Source organism: Numida meleagris, chromosome 14 (assembly GCF_002078875.1).
Source record: "Numida meleagris isolate 19003 breed g44 Domestic line chromosome 14, NumMel1.0, whole genome shotgun sequence".
In the NCBI taxonomy this organism is placed as follows: domain Eukaryota; kingdom Metazoa; phylum Chordata; class Aves; order Galliformes; family Numididae; genus Numida; species Numida meleagris.
In genome coordinates, this window is record NC_034422.1 from 8,672,121 (window position 1) to 8,694,686 (window position 22,566).

Genomic DNA, 22,566 nt, shown 5'->3' on the forward strand with positions numbered 1-22,566 from the left:
CCAAGCTAATAGCTGGATATCAACATAGCTGGTGTGGGGTCTGGAGCACAGGCCTTATGAGGAGCGGCTGAGGGAGCTGGGATTGTTCAGTCTGGAGAAGAGGAGGCTCAGGGGAGACCTCATCGCTCTCTACAACTACCTGAAGGGAGGTTGTAGTGAGCTGGGGGTCGGCCTCTTCTCTCTTGTAACTAGGGACAGGACGAGGGGGAATGGCCTCAAGTTGCGCCAGGGGAGATTTAGGCTGGACATTAGGAAATACTACTTTTCTGAAAGAGTGGTCAGGCGCTGGAACAGGCTGCCCAAGGAGGTGGTGGAGTCACCGTCCCTGGAGGTGTTCAAGAAACATTTAGATATAGCGTTGAGAGACATGGTTTAGTGGGGTTATTGGTGGTAGGTGGATGGTTGGACTGGATGATCTTGTAGGTCTTTTCCAACCTAGCTAATTCTATGATTCCATGATTCTATTTGTTTTGATGGGTAAATTATCATAAACTGTTTATAAATCTTGTTAAATATAAAAGCACTATTCCCAAATTCTTGGAAAGATGCACCGAATTGGCAATAAATTAACGTTAATGTTTAGAATCTTTATCAAGTATCAGGGGCGCTGTGTGTACAGAAAACACACGTTATGACAAATTCAGGGATTCCTGTCTCTTGGAAATACACAAACGTGTTGTGAAATCAAAAATATGGAAGTCTCATTCTGTCATTCTTGAACAAAGAGCCTACAAAAATAGTCATAATTAGCTTTTCATTGAAATGAGATGATAATAGGAGCTGAGAAATTTATCATAAAAATACAGCATTAAATGTTCGAAGTAGTCATAACCAAGACAAATAAGTTTTGGCTTCTAAGTACAGTTTGAAGGTGTTTTTTCTTCATTTCAGTGGTGGCAAAACTGATTTTTTTTTTGTAACGGGCACTGGAGTGGCAATCAAACTGATTGCTAAATAAATGTTATTGTGATTGCCTGGAACCATTTCCTTTTAACTCAGTACCTTTCTTAAGTTAAGAGTTCTTGTCCTACTGATGAGCTCCATTCATTATTTGATGGGCTGTCTTACCTGGCTTTTGGTTGGCACTGAAGTGGTTGGGCATAAACAGAGACAGCTTTTGAAATTAGTATCGTCTCTTTGCATGGATTCAGCTGAGGGAGAGACAGGGCATTGTTCTTATTTTCAAGTTATTATTCTGAAATGACTTTCCCTTAATTCTCTTTGAGCCAGGTGATCTCACAAGGTTATTCTTCAAGCAGTCCTGCTTCTAAAGGAAGAGTATTGGAGGACAGAGACGAGTTCAAATCATGCAAGAAAGAACTATTAATAGGATTTTTTCAAACTAGAGTGAACTTTGCGGTAAACAACTGATTCTCTTATGTAGGTGCAATTTCTGCTTTTCAGGTACTCACAGTTTTCTTAGAGTATTCCTGAGAGGTAGTTTTGGCAAGCATGTAACTCTGTGTTACTGAGTAAAAATGTTTGTACGTGTATTTTTTTTGTTACTTTGCTAAAGAAACAAAGCAGTGGTTGTGATGTATCCCTAACTTAATTTGGAGAACAAACTTAATGAATGCTGTGTTTGAGGTATCTGAACATGTGCAGGTTGGTTTGAAGGACAGAGTCCTACAGATGCTGTTCTTCAGCATGGAATAAGTTGAATTATAGGTCTGGGTCACTTACTAAGTTCATAGAACCCCTTTGAGTTCTGCACCGTGCAGCCAAATAGCCTGTATGTCTCTAGTCTAGATTGTTCTATAGATAACAATGACTTAATTTGTGTTTTCAGTATGATGGCTTATTCTTCTCGCCCTGAAAAAAAAGTCACAGTCACTCCAATGTGTAAGAAGGCTTTTATAAAAATAAAATTTACATTAACTATTCCACACAACTTCATAGTTGTTTATAAAAACTCAACTGAATTTGATATTAAAAATATTTTAAGATATCTGATAATTCAAACATTTTACTCATTGGATATCCTAGGATAATTATCCTTTGAACATTTATTTTTACAAGTATAATGAGAGAGGGAAATTAGTGTTCATGTGGTTTCCGTCCTTCGAAGAAGAAAGTCATTATTACAGCATAAAGAAAATAGCTAAACAGGATAATGAATGTACAACTCATTGGCCCAATGCAAAACCAGGATGCAATCAAGTACAGCATTAGCAAGGAAATAAGAGTCCTGTAGCTAGCCAGAAACCTCAGACTGATTCTTGGTCCCCAGTTCTGGTTCGTCCTGTCCTTCAGCACAGGACTATACCTGATTTTCTGTACGAGGTGGGGGTTTGTAAGATGATAGCGACAAAATCTGCCGACAAAATCTTCCCTGGAGCAAAGCACATCCATCCGATCAGCAAACTGAGGTAAGAAAAGTTTAAACATAATATTATCAGTTGCAGTAGAATACTAAAGGAAGTGTCACTTATTTTGCAGTTTTCTTCATTTGTAGGATGAGGATATAAGGGAAAAGTGTTACAAGAAATTTTGAGAATATATCAAATACACTAAAGCAATTCTTCTATTTAACTCTGGACTTCCATTGTATTTGTCATATCTATAGGAAAAAAAATACTTGCTTTTTCCTGTTTTAGGAGTATTTCTTCTGAATTATATTCCCCTTGCTCAAACATAAAGATACATTTAAAATATTCTGAGTGGTTCGTGTAGGGAAAGCAAAATTAGAGGTAAACTAGTAGGCTTAATGCTATTTAGGAAAAATTTATGCACACATCCATTATTAGTATATACCACTGTACGCCCACAGTAAAGGAGGGAGTACAAGAACAAATCAAGCATCACGTATGTGCAGATATAATAAAGAACAGGAGTTTGTAGTGGAAGACAGTGCTGTACTTACCCTTTCATTAAGTGCTGAGGATAAACGATACAGGAGGCGGACAAGAGTGGCATTTTCGTAACTGCGTATGGGCTGAAGCTCAGTATCTCCCTGATACTGTACATCAAATCTACGTAAGCCATTTATCATCTAGAAATGAAAAAACAAACCCTGTATCTTGTAGCTCCGCCCTGAAATGCCTTTATACTGGCACCTTTCTTAGCCCCCCCAAAATTGCATTTCTTGTGATGTACAACAGCTTGTTTTCTCAAGAACAAGCTAGGGCAGCAGTATGGAATTATTCTCCTCTCACCTGGTACCGGCCGAGGGGTGTAAGAATGAGGCCATCCTCACTTTCAATGCAGTCTGGAAGCTGTTTTTTTCCATTCTCATCTTGAGCTGTCCCACACTTCATCATCATCTGGGTCAGCTGGGCTTCATTCAGCTTTTGAAGAATAACACAGTGTTAAAGTACATTTTTAGAAGAAAGATTTATTTCATTTACTTCTCCTTTCACAAACTCGTTAGCAGTGGATGCCTTTGACAGCCAGCACAAATACTAAGAAATCCTTAAAAGCACCTCCATTAGAAATAAAAAGGAGATTAAGCATTTATGTATTTCTGTACTTATCAAATTTCAGATTTCTGTATTTATCAAACCCCAAAGAAGTGTTGTATTTAATATCCCCTTTCTCTGGGCGACCTCCAAAATAGCTGTCTTTTCAATCTATTATGAGTCTATGTGGCAAACAGAGCTTAATCTGTTCTAAGTTTAACTAAAGGGACAACATCTACTTCATCCCTCTGTCTAGAGCTGCAGATGTATGTTGGATTTCCTGTAGATTTTACTTTTTGAAGATATGGGACTGGTTTTCAAGTCTAGGCTGTGCGCTGTCTATGTGTAAACATGAGAGTAGGTACAACTTAGGACTCAGGTTTCATATAAACTACAGAAGAGTACAATAAAGTGGTTACTTAAAGCAGGCTTGATAATTGGAAATTCAGTTCCATTTATATTGAAATGTATTTTGAAGTACTTAGGTGAAGTCAAGCCTAAATGATATCTACAAGTTTTCTGGCAGGGTCACTGGATAGCATTGTGACTGCAGAAAGCGTACGAGAGCTAGAAGCTTATTGGAGGAATCCTGACTCTTGTTCATACTGCCTCACTGGAATTTATTAAAAAGATGTTGCATACCTTAAAGATCTGACACAAGTATTCCAGTGCCTTTTCTAAATATTCATCTGTTTTTTTGATGCTGTCTTGTCCGATTTCATCGAGATCATTGCCTGTGTAGGAACCATTCATCTCAGATGGTGTAAACTTAAACCATGAAAAGAAGGAATGGCTAGCCATTGTCTCTGCAGAATGGTCTGATATGGATTTTGCTGTCTGCTGTGCCTGGCAGATCAGCTGAGCCAGTTTTAACACCTGAAACAAAGTAATTAAATACGGGCTGTAAAGGACTTAAGCATCAATACATAGATAAAACCATGCCTTCACAAACCTGGCAGACAGAGCAAGCCCAGCAAACTTGCTCGCTTAGCTCATGTGAACTTGTACTAGGTCTGTTAGTTGCATTTCCAGTGAGGTGAACATACATTCTTTGCAGTTGAAGTATTTAAGGAATGTTTTTATTTTTTTTCCTCTTCCTGCTAGTGTTATCTGACTGGCTGATGGATACTGCTCAATACAATGAATCAGAAGTTCATAGTAAACATTTGGAAAGAAAAACTAGCAAGCCCTTACATTAACTTATTTACCAAAGAGCAAGTAGATTTTTACAGCTGTGCAGAGTGAAGTTTTCCACTCCTAACTCCTCATAACATAGATGCTATGGATGCTCAGAACTAAGAGAACGCTTGTCAAAAAATGATAGATGTGACAAGATGCCTGTTGCTTACCAAGTTCCTGACTTCTGTGCCAAACATCTGTTTGTACTGGAAGTCCTGTCCTTCCAGGCTGTAAACATGACTCTTCACCTTAAATGAGGCATCTGTAATAGTTGGAGGCCACGATGAGAAGAAGCTTCCACCAAGCGTGGGGGTCATAAAAAGTCGGTGTTGACGATGAGGAATAACAAGTTCTGGCTCCAGGAATAACTGTTCTCCTAGAGTTTGAGAGGAGCAGTGAAGATGGTTACATAATATTCCGGGTTTTGCCTGAACAAAGTCTAGCTGCAAAGCATCTTCAGGTTGTTGGGTTAGGGTATTTTACATTTACTTAAATCAGAGTGTATATGAATGTCAGCTATACAGGCAGCATTTTAAGCCTACAGTTAGTTTTCAACGAAGGCACTGGAGAATCACAATATTTAAAGACTTCAATACTTGTTAAATCTTCCCTCCTGAATTTCCTGTTTCCTAGTCATCCTTAAGTGCAGATGTGACTAGCTGCCTAGTTCTTTTGTTAAGCATAAACTCATTTAGGAATATAAGAACTTCTAATCCTGAGCTAAATAACCATGTAAGACCACTGTAAGAAACACTAACTTTATTGTAAGCACCCAACGTTGTGTTCTTCATTCTTCAAAGAAAAATTGTGGAATGAACTATGACGGTGACTGTAGATGTATTAAACCAATATTACGAAAAAGTGTGAAGACATGCAGATATTTGAATGGTAAAAAGGTATGTAGAATAAATGTCTATTCAGTACTTCTGAGATAGGTTGGTACCTATTGAGAAAAAAGAGTGAGACAGGACAGCATAAGATGTCAAAATATTCATTTACCTTTCAATATCATTTCAGCTAGGTTGGGCTGAGCAAAGACCTTGGCTACTCGGAACACCATGAGAGCATTTTTTGGGCTGACCAAGTCTGTTCGAAGAGTTCTGTTCAGAAATCCTACAAACAGCTTAGTATACATAAGTAGGTTTTCTTGAATGAAGGCAGCCCTGTAAGGAGCGAGTACAGGATTTGTGAGTACAGCTATTTAAAAAATTATTTATTTGTCTTCTAGGAATTCACGAAGGGAATGTTTTTGTACTATCTCTGGAAAGATTATCTGTTTGCACTGAGACAAAAGAATACTCTCAAAACAAAGGGTTGCGTTGTAAGAAATAATTACTGATCTTGTGCAGGAAGCTAATTTACATTAGGGAATACTTTCCTAAAATCCTGGTGGTGTACTCAAGATTGCATAAACTTGAGAGTTGCTTCAGACTCGCAGCTGCTTTCCTACTTACCATTTCTCTGACACGCTGCGAGGCAAGAGCTCTGCAGTTTGAGGTGGCTTTTCAGGAGCATACCTCCAAGGCTGCAAGTAACTTAACCACATCTCAAGAACCTAAGCAAAAAGCACACGTAAAAAAACAGTAAAGTCTTACTTGCACAGAAGCCATGGGCTCTGTAAAGCTTTTTGGCTGACACTCTGCCTTCCTCAGAAAATGTGATATAGCTGACTATAGGTTTATTAAGCAATACCTATTATATTCTTTATTTTTCAACTCTTAATTACTTTAGATCACAATCTATTACTTTTCCTCCTTGTAGAAGGTAATTACAGGATCTTGCTATCATAAATGTTTTATTACTTCTGTTTATGATATGTATTAGATTAGTTTATGATGTATTAGATACAATGAAGAAATTAATACCTCTAAGAATTTATCTGTTTTAAGAGTAGCTACTCTTTTCAAGCAACCACCATTTTCAGTGTCAGAAAAAGCAGTCGCTGTCACATAATCTATTCATTTTTTTTAATATATCTAACTGGTACTCTTTCCCTAACATTAAATGTACATGTTATATAAAGAATTCTATTGCTTTAGGAAAAAAAAAATAACCAAAAGAACGGTGCTAAGCAGCAGTAATTAAGTATTAATTTTGTTGAGTACACTCTCAGATAAGCAGGTACATACCGCTCTGAAAGAGGCATCCAGTGGCCAGTGACCAAAGCAGTGCTGCAGAAAGATATAAAGTTTCTGCTGGACAAACCGAGGAATCACAACCCTGCAAAGAGATTGAGACACAGTCAAATGTGTAAACTAGAAGTGAGTCTTAAAACTAACAACCCAATCCACTTCCAGAAATGCAAATACAGAAGAGACTGACCCAAACTTTTTTTTTTAACTTAACTGAAGCTACCAGCCTTCTAATTTCAGCTCAAATACATGTGTAAAACTCTCCATTAACCTTAGCCAGAATCCTCTGGTAGCATTTTCTTTTCTTTGGCTGGTACCAAAGCAAGACTAGTTTAGCAGCAAGACATCTGCATTCTGAAGCTGACTTCCTATCTAATGATCATGACAGATATTATCCATAAGCTCTTACATATGTACATCCCATACTTTGAGTAATGTACTTCTGAATTTAGCTATCAAAACAACTCCAGCATCTCTCTGAAAACAAGAGTTTGTCAGGCAGAAAATCTACTTGTTCCAAAGACAGATTGCTCATGCACCCACCTACCTTTTAAACTCTTCTAGTGGGCTGGCTGTGTGGGAATGGGCTGAAGGGGAGAGAGGCTCTGGTTTCAGGCTGTTACTGAAAGCATGCAGATGCTTCACAAGCAGTCTTACAACCAGCACGTGCTCTTCAGTGGGTTTAAATGACTCCTAGATTTAAAGCAAAAAACAGGAAGAGAATAAGCATTATATGCTAATTCTCCAGGAGATAATTCAGAAAAGCGGTATTTTCAGATCAGAAATTGAAACACAAATGCTCTCTTTCTATTAGGCTCTTTACTGTAGTTTGGTGCCAAGTAACTTTAGGCAGACTTGCTCCCTAGGACAAACTGTATCAGCCTTCTGCCATTACCAGTTCACTAATAAATAATAGTGTATTTTTGAGAATGTGATTTTAAGAAAAAGCATCTGCAGTATTCTAAGGCATTGAATTTCAAGGTAGCACTCTCTATGGGTGAACATAACAGAATAGAATCCGTATAGATTTCAGCCTATCTGAAAGAAGAATGTTCAGCCTTTCATTATGGCTGTAAGTTCACTGCTGTGAACAGCAGAAAAGATCTTTTGTTATACTCTTGGCTGACTTTCCTTAGAGTTCTCCTTACTCTGCTGGTACTTGTCTGTCTTATAAGAAAGAATAATGCTAGAAAGAGTTGCAGTAAGAATATGTACTGCTTCAAGTCCTGCATGATCCTCTTCTAGCATTGTTATAGGTAGAAGTAGCCCAGGCAGGAATAGCACAAGGAGTGATGGTGAGCCACAGTGACACTGCTAACAAATGAGTGAGCGTATGACATAGCAGGGAGATGAACGTGGTAAAAAAGGAACTAGATCTCCTGGGCCTAACACCAGAGCTGGGCTGCTGCACAGTCTGGAGATGAAGCATTAACTCCTTTGCTACTGTAATCTGCTTTAGGAGTAGTGAACTAACCTCAATCCGTTACTGAAGGTGAAGTTTAAGATACCATTTGTATTCTAAGTCTCCCAGCTCTCGTAGTTCTAGAAAGTCAAGCAGAGTGTACGTGAAACTAAAGTTACAGCTGCAAGCATAATGGAAGATGCTGGAGAAGTGTAGTAGTAGCTGCAAGATATTTCCAGAATGCCATAACGAAGCTATGCTGAGGTAAGATTTCTGAATACAACTCTAGGGGTCTGACCAGTTTCATACAAAAAGCCTCTGCTTCTTGACTACTATAGCTATGTATGTACATACATACATGCATATAACTATTATGTGTGTCCATGTCCTTTTGTCTGTGATGCTTGAGGTAACAGAGATGTTCCTTTGCATTTCTTATCATGTCAGAAGTTTTTCTTAAGCTTTTACTACACTTTAAAGATGACTCCAGAAGAACCAGGGCTTGATAGATCTCTTAGTATGGTACAGACAGGTCTGCTCCACTAGAGGAACCTCAGATAACCTGTTATCAGTTCTACTGAAGGTCTTGCTTGTGTTCTTGACAGCTTCTAATAAGTAAGCATGTTTTCTAGAGTCCTAAGGAGTTTAGATAAAGATGTCCAAAAGTAATCAGAGACATTTAGTATCCCGCTGTAGGCCAAGAGGTGTCATCTAAAAATTCTAGGCTCCACTTGAAAGTACCTTTGGAACCTGCAGAAATACCATTTCAATACACGACTTCAGGTCACATTAGTTTTTCCATTTAGGAGTTCTTATTTTCTCCTAGCCCAGATCACCAACACAATGAACATTACTGTTTTAAAGGCATTTTTTCTCAAAGCTGTTGCTGTTTTTTTTCCCTAAACCTTCAGTTACAGGATGTATGTATGCATGCTATTCTTTTTGTAATGCAGTAATTAGATAAACAATTAGATAAACAAGTAGTAGCCAAGCAGTAGTTCCTGTTTTCCTTTTTAAGCAGAATCTTGAGATTTCATAGTATTTTATACTAAAATAATAGATATAAAAGCAGGAAAATTCCATATAGTGCTAAAGAGCTTTATACTGCATATGCTTAGCCCTCCCCTTTCCCAGAATGAAAACCCGATGAATAAAGGGCTGGAGTAAGGAAAGAGGAATCAGCAATCTGTTCCCACAGGAATGTTCTTGCATGCACATTTCCTGAACAATCTGCAAGTGTACCACTTGTGTCATTTTGCAATTAGTCCTCATAAACACTAAACTTCAACTGGTTTCTCCACGACTTTTGCTAGTACCTCTCACTATCTGCTTTTACTAAAAATTTTTTATACCTCAATATTTTGTACTCAATCAAGTCATTAAACCATGCAGTAGCTGTATGTATAGCAGCTTTTTCTACGAGCACTAGTACACTTCGCAGATTATAAGATGGAACAAGATTTTTAAAAAGGAAACAAAATGAAAAGATGATAATACTTGGTATGCGTGGAGGGCCTGGTAGCTGGATTGGGCAGGACTACCGTGGTGTTTACTGGAGATACTGAGTCGGTAGTGGAGAACCTCCAGCTGAGACAACAGAAACAAAAAAGGAAGGGGTGAGGGGAAAAAGGAGAGAAGAGAGCAAGAGAAAAAAAAAGTGAGAATGAGCCCAAGGAAGAAGGGTGGGGGGGGAAAATGAACATCACAAATACAGTCAGGGGCAACATATCACAATAACAACTGCAGCCACAGTATCCTCTTCCTTCTGTTATTCAGTAGCATGATTCCACAGTGTTTCATAGCCTTTACCAACTTCCAAATACAAGTAGGAGTGAAAGAAGTGTGGCTGCGGGCTGTTCATTTTGCTGTCCTCAGAGCAAGCAGTGGTATGGGATAAGGAGCTTTTCCCAAATAAACTATGGAACTACATTGGGTCCATAAGAATAACTGACCCAATCTCCCCCTTTCAGAAGCTGAATACAGCAACAAGGCTTTACAGTGTTTTTTTTTTTCCCCTGTTACTTAACATTCATTTTTCTGCGTGCTGTTTTTATATTAGTTGGAAAGCTTCGTCATTTTTTCGTGTTGCTGGAGAAGCAGGGTTTGTACACGAGGAAGAAACTCCAATTAATACTTTCTTCTTCCTCCCAAGGAGAAAGAAGGGGAAAAGGTTGACTTTTCATAATCAGTGTTAGTGTGATCAGTATGTTCCCAGTTCAGAAAAATCCTCAGTCACCTTTTTTTCTACTTAAAGGCCATCTGAGAAGCTTGCAGGTTTTGTGACTTTCCTCAGAAGAGGATATTGCTTTTACTGTTGGGAAACATCAAGTGCACATAAAAGCAAGCAAGAGACCTGACATGGTGTTGTATGCTCATGCAAAGGGCAGCTTGCCTTAACAAGGAAATCCCTGCAAGCCTCTACCACTCCCCTTCTTGGATGAATATTTTTTTTGACAATGTGATGGTGAACAGGATACTGTGGCAAACAGTGACACACATGTATGAAATTAATGAATAAACATGAAACAATGTACACTACACAGATCCCAACAACTATTGTCAGGCATCTAAACTAACTCTCCAGATCACACCTCTGCTGGTTTTGATTAGTCCTTACTCAATCTTCTCTAGTGCCAGTTCGGTATCTTTTGGTTTTATATTCTTCTTGGAGTGGTAGAATTGTTACTGCAAGTTCCTCAACAGCTCAAGCACATCATCTGCTGCAGAATCAATAGCAAGAGCCTGTCATCTAACAGGTGCTCTGCGTGCAGTGCTGGGGTCTGTGGCACCTGGCACTGGAAGGTCAGGAAGCATTACATAAAGCATCAATAACTTTTAGTAAGAGTTCATTGTGATTACAGCAGAAGGGAATAGGAAAAGAAATGCTGTACGCTTGGGCTCTGGAACATCTGAGGAGAAAGTGAATGGAGAATGTAAAAGAACAGGGAAACAGTTGAATTAATGGAGAGAGCAGTGAAACTCGGCATAAAGAATAGTGACAAGGCAGCCTTGAACCAGACCCAGGATGAATTCAAAACAGTAAAGCAGGAAAGTATCTTCTCAAAATAAATTCTTTACTACTCGTTCCCATTCCCTCTCTTCTACTTGTAATGACATGAGAGTAACAAGTTTTAAGAAAAATCTATTAGTCCTTGATGCACTGCACAGTAAAAAATGGAGTCTCTAGGATTTGACTTGGACCATCAATGCAAACAAGTCTCTCTGCTGGACAAAGAAATAGCAAGTTCTGTGGAACCTCACACCACACTCCAGTACAGATTATGTAACCATTTCAAGTCACTAATGGTGGAACAGGGCCCAGGATACAAGGACCTAGTCACTAATTGCCCCTCCCAAGCACATGGAAGGCTAAATGGCATCAATTATGCCATTTAGCATAATCAATGGCATAGCTAGTAATTATTTTACAAATGAGCTTTAGAGTGATCTTGGATTTCCAGTCAAACTCTTCAACCCTTAGGGTAAAACAAAACTTGTATTTCTGCGTATTCTGCTTCCTCATTTGAGGAACTATAAGCAGACCATTATCCTCCTGAAATCAACCTACAAAGCTTAGTTTAAGCAACACTGACTTTGAACAGTCCTGTCCCCAGCTCAAATGGAACCTTTCCTCAGTCCTGCAAGAGTTGTCCTTCATCCATTTTTGGACATCACAGGAAATTCCTGTTCCTTAGTCAGGCATTATAGAAAGACTTTTTATTTTTTGCATGTCCATGATTGCTTCTCATAAAAGTATAATCTGGCAGTTGTGGCCTCAAATTGCAAAGTTAACACACCTGACAGAGGAGCATGAAGCGATGATTTTTCAACAACTTCAAGCTTCTCCTAGGCCTTATCCTATCACCAGTTACTGTCTAAATTGCTCTCTAATTCAGAGAGCATCTGAAATACAGAGGGTGAACAGAGAGAGAAGTTTAGCAGTCATCACTTCTGGCTTAAGCACAGCACTTGATGCACAAAGACTAGACAGACAGACAGACAAGCAAAGCACTGGTGCACAGCCATGCTGCTGGGATTCTCAAGTATAAATGCTTCAGTATTAATAAGAGTTTGAAGTTTGACTGCAACATTAAGATTAAAGAGAACCCAGCAGCTCTTCCCCAGCAAAACACATTTGTTAATTTTTTATTTGATGGCCTGGTGAAGTGAAGGAGTAGAATTTCTGCTAATGAGCTCTCATTACTCTTTCCAACAAGAATGAATCTTGAGTAGCTTTTATATTTTTCTCCCCTCCTACAGAAGTCCCACTAAACTCAGAAAGAGTTCTAATGATCAACATATTCTCCTTAACGTTTGTTTTGCATTTATAGTGCCTTTGATCTTAGCCTCCCTATTACATACTTAGTTATTACATGCAATAGTTTTCCTGGACAGGCCACCACAAACTGCTTCAAACAGTACATTAAAAGGGCAAGAACTTGTTCTAAACTCTGTAGCCATAGAGTGCTTCTGACACTGTTTTATGGTGAAAAACCTATTTTGGAATACAAAACAACAAAATGGTTTATGCACTTAAAACTGAAAGACAGTTTAGTAATCTTTCCCTTTTGAATTTGTATCCACCTTTTAGGATAAAGCCAGAATTTTGAAATTTCTCATGGTTAACGGTAACACTGAGTTGCTATTACTGCTGGAAATCAGCTTTAGATTATTTTAGCAGTTATTTCACCCCCGTGCAATTTAACCTGGTTTTATAGTGGCATCTTTCCAGTCATTGAGTACTTTGATTCTTGATATTCAGATTGTTGTGACCATCCCACAAATTCATCTTTAAAAAAGAAAACACCACTACTTCTGCAATGAAGCCAAATCTAGATGACACACCTACAACATTTTCCATAATTAAAGAGTAGCGGTTTTAACACACTCACATAGATACTTAAATAAGTTTTCTTCAGAACAGTATACCAAAAAAATTCTCTACAGAAGATTTACGCCAAGATCAATCAAACGTGTTGATGTTCGTGAATGAAATACAATCTATTACCTTGACATGAGGGGACTGCATTTTCTGATACATTTCCAGTGAATAATGATGAAGCCACATTTCGACAAAGATCTGCAAAACAAATATTTTCTCAGCTAGGGGAAAAACAAATAATCCCACATTTGTCAATCACAAACTAGACAATGAAGACCACAGTAGGTCATTTGGAAACTAAGCTGTACTTGTAAATAGGCAGGCAGACTTTCAGAGATGTTTCAGGTTATCATCTAATCAACACGAGTGACTGTTGGTGTACTGCTGGCACCTGCTAAATGAATGTTAGTACTTCAGTTGAGCAACATGATGAGAACATGTTTCAGAGCAATTGTTAAATTCATATTCTCCTTCCCTGATGGTGAAGAGAAGCAACTTCTCCGCATTTAGCCTGTGCTTAAAGCACAAATATATATATATAGAAAATAATCGGATTTAGAAACTTCTCTGAAAAAAATTCCTCAGTTATCAGCAAGAAATGTGTTGGCCTCCCACCCCCCTCCCCCCGCTTTCCCTAATCCCAACCTACTTGAAGTAGCGTTTCTGATCTCCATATCTCCTGGGAAGCTGGGTCAGCATTCACAGAAGGCTGATGGGCAATGTGCCGTTTCAGCAAGCTGGTGTGATGCATGCCATAGGAAGTGAAAGGCACGGCTGGAGACCTTCAAAGATGAATAGAAATACTGAAATCATTGAGCCTCAGCACGGGGAAATTTACCATGGCTTTTGATCACTGGTTTCTCAACTGAAAAACAGTCTTTAAGGAGGAAAACTGCATAGCTGATAGCCCATTTTAAAATTCTGAACGATGCCATAATTACAAGCCATTTTAATTTAAACACCACCACATTATTATTCACACTGCATTGACACAGCCCTTGTTATATTCAGTAATGCTGTCTTTAAAAACAGACAAAAATAACATTCACCCGTTGTTGTGTTTTTCCCTTTTCCTTTCATATTCATGAAATGTATTCAAAGTGCACTTATAATATTACTGCTCTATGTTTTATACATTAGTATAAAACTGCTAATATTGATAGCACTCAAAACGCAGTGATCTCATTATACAGCTTTTCTTGCATGTACTCTACCTTTTCTGTTCCAAGTAGAGCTACTTTCCGGACTTTCAATTTTAACAGAGGTTTCATTTAAGTGAATATATATTAATTTTATTTCTGTAATTATGTAACAAGTATGTAGAGGTGTTCTCTTCCCGTTAGAGATTTATTTCAACAAACCACATTCTTTAAGCAGTACTCTCACAATCTGTCGCTGGCTCTGCAGTTATTACCTGGGAGTTGGAGAAGGGATGGCTCCCCCAGGGTTTGAGGAAGGTGGAGGAAGGACACTTCCTTCTGTGGGTAGGAAACACTTCAGATACGTGTCCACCAAGATGAAATAAGCGCTGTTGGAAGGGCTGATATGATGGGTGATGGGTGAGTTCTGAAACAAACAGCAGGTAGAGTAACTACTTGCATGGGAACTGTTGCAGTGAATGTAATTAAGTATGAGAAGAGTGTAGTGCTTTGTGGCACAGGAAGTGAGACCAAATCACCAGACAGCACAGGACACCGCTGTGATTTTGACTGTATGAATGGTGTTACTGGTAGGAAACTCATTTGGAATCCGCTGCCTGCTCCACGTTCACATATCATTGGACAGACTGCTTACTGGTACATTCCAGATGGGTATTTCGTCTATCAACCAGTCTTCCATCAGAGAACTGAACTAAAGCAATAACAAATTCTAGGAGTATAGATAAAACTGGTAATTTAGCTGGACAGCCCCTCAGAAGGCTCTTAAAGCACTGCTACAAAAGACTTACACTATTTAAAATTGTGAAAGGTACTTACCTTTTGTGTAATCAAACTAATGGCAAAATAAAACATGTAATATTCAAATGGATCTGGAACAACAGAGTCAAGGATCAAACAATAGAAAAAACAACAGGTACAGCTGTTAGATATCTGGGGATGATGACTGAACATTTCTATTTTGTCATGGGTGAGTTTATTTGCTAGAGAGCTTAATAGCAAATCCAGCTTTGCCTTCTTGCTTTCCAACTGACTGAACATAACCAGTAAGTCAGAGCAATGCAAACACATCTTGCTACATATAGAGAAAGCCTGTCTCAAACTGAAACCCATACAAACGCAGCTAGATGGCTTCGAACAAATACAACAGCAGCAAATTTAACAAGTGTTTTGACTTATTCTATGGTATTACATAAAGAATAGTTACCAGAATGAAAACTGTGAAACACGGGCCCTACTGAACTCACTAGAATTTTGTCGTTGAATTGAGTAAGGCCAGAAATTCCCTAGGTGTTTAGATGACTCTAAACAATCCTCATTGGTCCAGACTCTTCAGCATGATAGTGATTTACCATAGACACATAATAAATATGCAGTGGAATTGCTTTGTAATCTCTCAGTTTTGGACAATGGAAAGGAATTAGATATCTATCTGCTGAAAGGATACTCAGAGCCAAATTCAAACCTAAACCACCAGATGAAGGAAACTGGACTTTGTTGTGGTATAAAGAGCATTCTGGTAGGACCTGCTCTTGTATTGATGCCTTCACAGGACCCTGAAAGAGAGAGCAATGGAATGTCAGTTGGGCTATTTGGCATATTTACAGTGAATGTTTTCAGATTCTGAAACTCTATTGCATTCCAGCATTCTGGGAACATATCAAAATTCAGCTCAGTGGGATTTCACTGCATTGCAGTAGTTACTTGTGCAAATGCATGCTCTTTAGATGACTGCAAGCTTCTTCACAGAAAAAGGAGTATTTCAATGCAAGAAAAAAAGAAAACATTCACTAAGACTTTTCCAGTAGGAGTGGGAGCAGCAGTATACTGGTGTCTATCTGATAGCTTTGTTAGGGTAACTGAGCTGTGGAGTAACAATTGCTGCATAATTAATGACTCCTTTACTTAAAAACTATGGAAATATTGAGATCAATAGGATATAACGAGTGATAAGAATGCAAGAAATACAGTGAAACAACTTTGCAGATAAACATTTTTTGTATAGCTCTGAAGTGTTATACCAACTGCTGACGGCCACCGTCTCCTGCAAAGTTTATGGCTGGGAATTCTCCTCTGCAACCACTTAATGAGACACATACACTCTAAACTTGGAGCATTAAAGCTATAACATGACCTACGTTGAACCTTATGTATGAAGCGCGTGCAATGTTCCAGTAGCAGCAACCCCTACTTTCTCTTCTTATAAACGTTTCAGTTACTCACTGGAAGATAGGAGACTGGGAAATCATATCTGTACTCTTCTGCTTGAAGCTTGTAAACCAGCTTCATCATTGGACCACTGCAAATGAGTATTGAAAAGAAAATACACGGTAAGCATTCTCTTTTGTCTCACTTCTGCAATTATACATTTGCACTAATGTAGAAAAGTCAAGCACTGGTTATTCACCGTACTTTTTACTGTACTGAAATGCACGAGCTTACCTGGGATCCAGGAAATCCAAAGCCACAGAATACTCAGTAGGATTTGTTCTTCCTTGCAAACAGCGAAGATTCCAGCCCACGAGGATGCCATCCAGGCTACCAAAAATGCTCTCCACCAACCACGGGAAGATGCCATGTAGTTCCTTCCAGGAGAACAGGCACCAAAAGTTAGCGTGTACTCAGACAATCTCTATTGCAGGCTTCAGAACACACAAAGATACTTTTTGCCAGCTATTAACAGCACAGGACTAGTTATCACTGCTTCCAGACTATTAATGTCTGGGCAGATCTTCCACTCAAAATAATTTATTATATTAGGGCAATTGCAGGAAATCTATCCTGATTTCTGTTCCAACTGGAGGTGCTGCAACACCTGTCAGCAGCACACCACTGTAAATGCAGGTTGAAAAGTATAAATGAAGCACAGTAACTGCAACAGCCCTTTGGTGACTGGAAACGTTTGTTCAACTCCTGGAAAATGGCAGATGCCCACTGTTTCACCCGAGATCCGCAGAAGGAAAGTGTTTTACAGTGAGGGCGGTGAGGCACTGGAACAGGCTGCCCAGTGATGCGGTTGATGCCCTGTCCCTGGACACTTCCAAGTTGAGGCTGGATAAGGCCCTGGGCAACCTGATCCAGCCGTGGCGTCCCTGTTCATTGCAGGGGAGTTGGACTAGATGGCCCTCAGAGGTCCCTTCCAACTCTAAGGATTCTATGACTGTAACTCTTGGAAAGACTAATAGGAACAAAGACAACTGTAACCCAGAGTGACTGCCACAACCCCTGCTGGGCAGCATGCTCCTGGGAAGGCCGCAGCCGCTCACCTTGGCAGGAAACTCCTCTATCACCGTTTCCAGATCGTGGCACCTCTGAGCGAACGGTTTGTTGATACAGTCCGCCTTCAGCGTGGCCTGTAATAAGTTATACGAGAATCAGATCCCGGTGCCAAAAAGGACAACGCTATCACGGCCACGACACCAAACCCCCGTGACACCGCTCCCCACGAAGCATTCCTGTCGGCATTAACGAAGTAACACCACCATTCTAATAACGAACAGACCACCATCACGGCTCAGGGAGCCGGAGCTGCACAGCTGAGCGCAGATAACCTCACCCCAGCCCTCAGTTCCACCCCACGCACCAGCAAGTAGCTAGGCTGCTGCAGATACGGGCCGGCCATATCTCCCAACCAGGCCTCCCGCCGCGCCTCAGCCGTCGCAGTTATTTTGCGTCATCGCTCATCCGGCGCGCAGAGATGACGTCAGTGCCACCCGCGCGCCCCCGTGCCCTTGTTGCTATGGTGACGCGCTTTCCAGCTGTTCTAGTGGAAGGCTTTAAAAAAAAAAAAAAAAAAAGCAGTAGACTGTGGTTAATTGCGGAGCACCAGTAACCTGTGTGCAAAAAAAAAAAAAAAAAAAAAAAAAGATGGACAGAGAATCTATCTACTATTTTTTTTTTAAACAGGAATTTTGCAGAAATTACAGAAAACCATAGGAAGACGCATGTGGTAGTGCTTAGAGAGGGAATTAGGGAATTCCAGTCTAAGGAAAGTAATAATGATTAGTATGATGCACAGAAGTCAGCTGTGCAGTTAATACCAGTAAACCAAACATGATTACAGAAAATAATCCTATTCAGAAAAGTATGGGTTAATTTGTGCTAAGATTTACAAGTTTAGTCCAAAAAAGTTAGTGTAGTTAAAATGTAGATTTGCATGCTTGTTTTGGTTGTATTTTATGCAAGATGGAGGAATAGATGAGTGAAATGTTTGGTTTAGGTTGTGCATGAGGTCAGACAAGGTGATGTGGCCTTATACTTCATTGTCGTCATTAAAATTGATGGGGGGAGAAAAGGTGTAAAAATTGTGTTAGAATAGAGGAATTCTTTTGGAAATGTTAGCTCTGGCCCTGCAAGGTGACTTTATTCATCACGTTTGATCAGGTTATATTAACAAGTGTAAAATCGTTCAGTACTTACATAAACGTTCACAGGATCAAAATTAAAAGCAGTACATCATTTCTTGGTGTTGATGTGAGCTCGCAGTAACCTGCTTTGTGTCTCACAACCTTTGCTGGGTACAAGGAGGGAAAGCAAGAAGCTCACCAGCAGCAGAGCAATCCAGTTCCTTGACTACAGAAAACACAAATTAGCAGCATGTCTGACAGCCCCACGTGGAACTCAGCAGGGAATTCATGCGCTTATTTCTGTGAGGCCCAGGTGGGATGCTGGCAGCGTTTTACAAGAGCATTTGCAGTTGTAAACGGTTACTGGCTGGGAAGGAGCACTCCTATTTAAAAAGACCCTCCTCCAGGTGGGGATAAAGAGCTATTTTAGCTCGGGAAGAAGCTGTTGTGGCTCGATTGCAAGTTGCTGCAATGCGTTCCACTGTGAAAGTTATGGCTGTGATTCCCAGAAGGTAAGAAAATCGGAGGCCTCTTGTATTTTCAGTGGGTGATAGAGATGAAAAACGATTACAAGTAAATGAGTGAGAGAATAAGTGGAAACTGAATAATGGAGGTGCTTTACATGAATGACCCAGTAACACTTACGCAATTAACTTAAAATAGTTTAATGGGAGAAATTTATTAAATCATTTTAATAACTCCGGGAACTGCTGAGGAGGGCTGTGGAATGATGGTCTATTTCACAGAACCACAGAATTGTAGGAGTTGGTAGGGGTCTCCAGAGATTTACACGTCTGTTCTTGAGCCTGTTGAAATCAGCGGTATAGCCCTGTTGTCACTCTTACATACAGCATTTTCAAATGTACATCTGTGGGCTGTGTATGTATTTTTTTCCAGTTTTACAGATAGAGAGACTGAAGTCCAGAAAAGTTAAGCCATCTAGTGATGTGCCATTTACCTAGATTTCCTTTCTCTCCTCCCAGATTATAGTAGTCTTTAAGCCACAGCAGCAAAAAGGACTTTTTTTAATACTGTTTGTATGTTGCTCCTGAGGAGGTCAGAGTTTGAGCTCTTTTCTCAAAGCGTGGTTTGCATTCATTCATCTGCTTTGGTGCTTGCTCTGTCTTTTTATCAGTCTCTTTGCTAGAGTTTTCTATTGGGTGAGGAAGTGCACAACTGAAGTGATTAACTTTGGCCATGGCAACGTTTCACCTGAGTAAGCCACCATCTTGTCACATTGGTGTAATCATGACAGCATTCCGGTTTTGGTCAAGCTTAACACAGGTAGCCAAGTTCTTACAATTGCTATAAAAACAAATGACTTGGTAGTGCACTTCAAAGTAAAACAGAGTTTGCAGCAAAAGATACAGTCTTTTATAAAAAGTCAGTGGATAACAGTGAGAGAAGCAGGTGAGGGTTTGTCCACTCTGGCATCTCCTGAAGTCTGACTCCGATGCAGCAGCCAGGATCTTGGGAACAAGTTACTGTACATTTAACTTCATTAGGTTAATCAATAAATCTGAGAGAAACCGGTGAAGTAGAAATAATCTAATTTAAAGAAACAGCACAGATTTCTGATAAATTAGATAAACGTTGTTGCTTGTGCAGAATTAAATTGATTTCATCCCTTACTGTAAGGACAGGTTAGAATGTCATAACAGCAAAGAGCTCTGTCAAATATGTTCTCTTGGCTGGAGAGTTGTTTGGGTGTCGCATATGTCAAGGGTAGATGAAATGATTAGAAAACATGGTCTGATGGGAGCAAAACCAGACTACCGGATAATGAGAATTCAGCTGGAACGAAGCCTGGAGTCCTGCAGGTGAAGAGAAAAGGAGCATTTTCAGAACAGTGGAAACGTTTCTGGTTCAGCTGAAGCAACGTTTCTGTCCAAACCTGTTCAGCACATGCAGATGTCAACAACACACTGTCCCTTTCCTTACATGCACAGACCTGCTAGGGTTTGAATTCAGAGTTTGTCAGAGAAAGATGAGACTTCCTTTGTTGTCTGAGGGGGGGGGGGGAAAAAAAAGCCCCACTTCTGTGGGGGAAAGAATAACCCACTTCTGAATGAAGTGACAGCAGGCTCTCAGTATGTATTTATGTATTAAAGGGCAACATATCCACACCTGCCTGCTTTATTGTATAGATCTCTGAGTAATCTGTTGTACGCTTAATTTATTTAGGATGAAAAAAAATCAAATATTAAACTCCTCTCTGAGTAAATAAATGCATATATTGTAGTAGGATCTTACAGAAAACTGAAGGTTCTCAAAGGATACAGCCTCCTATGTGGGATTCCTCTTCAAATTATGGAAAGCCATACTTATGACACATGAGGCTATTGTGCACGTATGCCCTACAGATCACAGGACACTCTCAGGCAGAAATTGAAGGCTCCCTAGAAACGTAGCTCTGGCTTTTTGCTTATGCTATAGCTATTCTATTAGGTCAGAGCATTTTGTCTTTTAATATAAAGTAATATTTGCAGAAACTCTTTGGTTCCAGAAGACCCAGAAGCAGAGGATAGGGGTGCGTCAGGATGGGTACCTACTGAAATGTGTAATCTCCACAGGCTCATAGAAAGAAGATCAGAAAAGATCTGCAGGGAAAAGAGATCTTTGAAGTAGCTTACATTACATACGCAAAGGAGCGGAAAAAACACTAATCTTTTTCTTATATCAGTTAATTTCTATTATGTGCATTCATTTCTCCTAACGATTTCTACAAATTTGTTACATTTGTGCTTAATTTCTGCAAATGAAGATAGCAAAAGATGCTGTGTGGCAGCATGGTGTCAGTAGTCCCTAGCTCCAGCTTGTCTCCCACAGTCTTGAGGGTACCTTAGCAGTCCTCTGATTTACTAAGGAGTGTATTTTGTGCCTTTTTATGTGTACTCTCAGGTTTCAAAATTTAGGACTGAAGATTTTCTCATCAATATGAAGTACTAGAATATACTTTTTAAATGAAAACTGGATTTCTTCTGTTATTATATGAATCCAGAAGCTTGAGGAATAAGTAACCTCAGCTTATCAAAACCTATAATAAGATGTGACTGTTGGTGGCATAGTGTATGATGCATTAAGCAGGGAGCTAAAGCAACTGTTGGATCCACAGTTTGAGCAAACTTGAATACAGTGAGAATTACTGCTTCTGAAACTGAATTTGCTTTCTTAATGTAGGAATTGAGGGCTAAGGTTTGGGCTATGGGAAGTAACAATTTTTTTTTTAATATACCATTTTCCATTCTAGTTGGCAAGTGATTCGTATTCTGATTTTTAATTTACTGAGGTTAGGCTGGAAGAAAAAACACTTGGTTCCATTTATCGGAATCTTTTCCTGTTGATTTTGAAGGAAACGGCACTTCAAGTTGAAATGTACAGCTTTGTTTCTAGTTGTTTCCCATGTGTCTAAAGCAAGGCCTTTGTGCAGTAAGACAGGCATGAGTTGCACAGCACTGACATCAAGCATGCCATTAGTGCTCTGCTCCATATTTATATTTTGCCAAACTGACATTTCTATTTCCCAGTTCACTATATTCCTGCAAAATGCCATTGACCTCAGTGTCACCTTTTCATATTTGTGTTGTGGTGCAATACTTGGGGCTGCCTTTGGCTGCATCTCCATCGTACCACTGGGTGCCCACGCTTCTCCACACAGCTCTAATGGGAGGGGTGGGCTCTCCAAGAAACACTTGTCTGGCTGGAGGCTTTGTTACACAGCCCCAAATCCAGCTAGCAGTTCTGTGCCCCTCCAGCTGTAGGGTCTGTGCTTTCTAAAGCTAATCTGATGGGTGTCAGGTAATGATTGTTCTCACTTAGAACAAATGTCTCTGTGTTCCCATGCTGCTTCCCAGTGCCTTCCATAATTTCATGACATACAGCTGTGGTAGGGAGGCATGTGTCCACGCACAGGGCGGACAGGGACAGTCCTTGCTAGGCTGTGCTGGTTCCATGCAAGTGTGATGGCTCTGGTGTGTCTGACGGGCATCACCATGGCAAGATGTCCTTGGATTAGGTCAGCATCCAAGTACTTTTATAGTCCCAGTACACCAAAAAAAAAAACCACTTAA

General features: G+C 39.7%; 3 protein-coding genes across 3 annotated transcripts in view; 2 read left to right on the forward strand and 1 right to left on the reverse strand.

Moving 5' to 3' along the window:
* MED15 (mediator complex subunit 15) overlaps window positions 1-1,882 on the forward strand; it is a 43,325-nt gene extending 41,443 nt beyond the window's left edge. The window contains exon 19 of the transcript XR_002443370.1: window positions 1,231-1,882. The gene's annotated coding sequence lies outside the window, so the exon portion shown is untranslated. The remainder of the gene's footprint in view (window positions 1-1,230) is intronic.
* On the reverse strand, window positions 1,842-17,849 carry SMPD4 (sphingomyelin phosphodiesterase 4). Its single transcript, XM_021412497.1, is given in 20 exon segments — window positions 1,842-2,364; window positions 2,864-2,992; window positions 3,156-3,287; window positions 4,041-4,274; window positions 4,748-4,953; window positions 5,577-5,740; window positions 6,032-6,132; window positions 6,707-6,797; window positions 7,257-7,402; window positions 9,609-9,698; window positions 13,120-13,191; window positions 13,643-13,775; window positions 14,408-14,559; window positions 14,970-15,022; window positions 15,598-15,706; window positions 16,374-16,449; window positions 16,593-16,735; window positions 17,417-17,503; window positions 17,734-17,816; window positions 17,819-17,849. Coding segments are annotated over 20 exon segments (2,544 nt in total). The 5' UTR covers window positions 17,835-17,849; the 3' UTR covers window positions 1,842-2,037.
* Window positions 18,602-22,566, forward strand: part of GGT5 (gamma-glutamyltransferase 5) — a 35,919-nt gene continuing 31,954 nt past the window's right edge. Inside the window, exon 1 of the mRNA XM_021412518.1 lies at window positions 18,602-19,008. The gene's annotated coding sequence lies outside the window, so the exon portion shown is untranslated. The remainder of the gene's footprint in view (window positions 19,009-22,566) is intronic.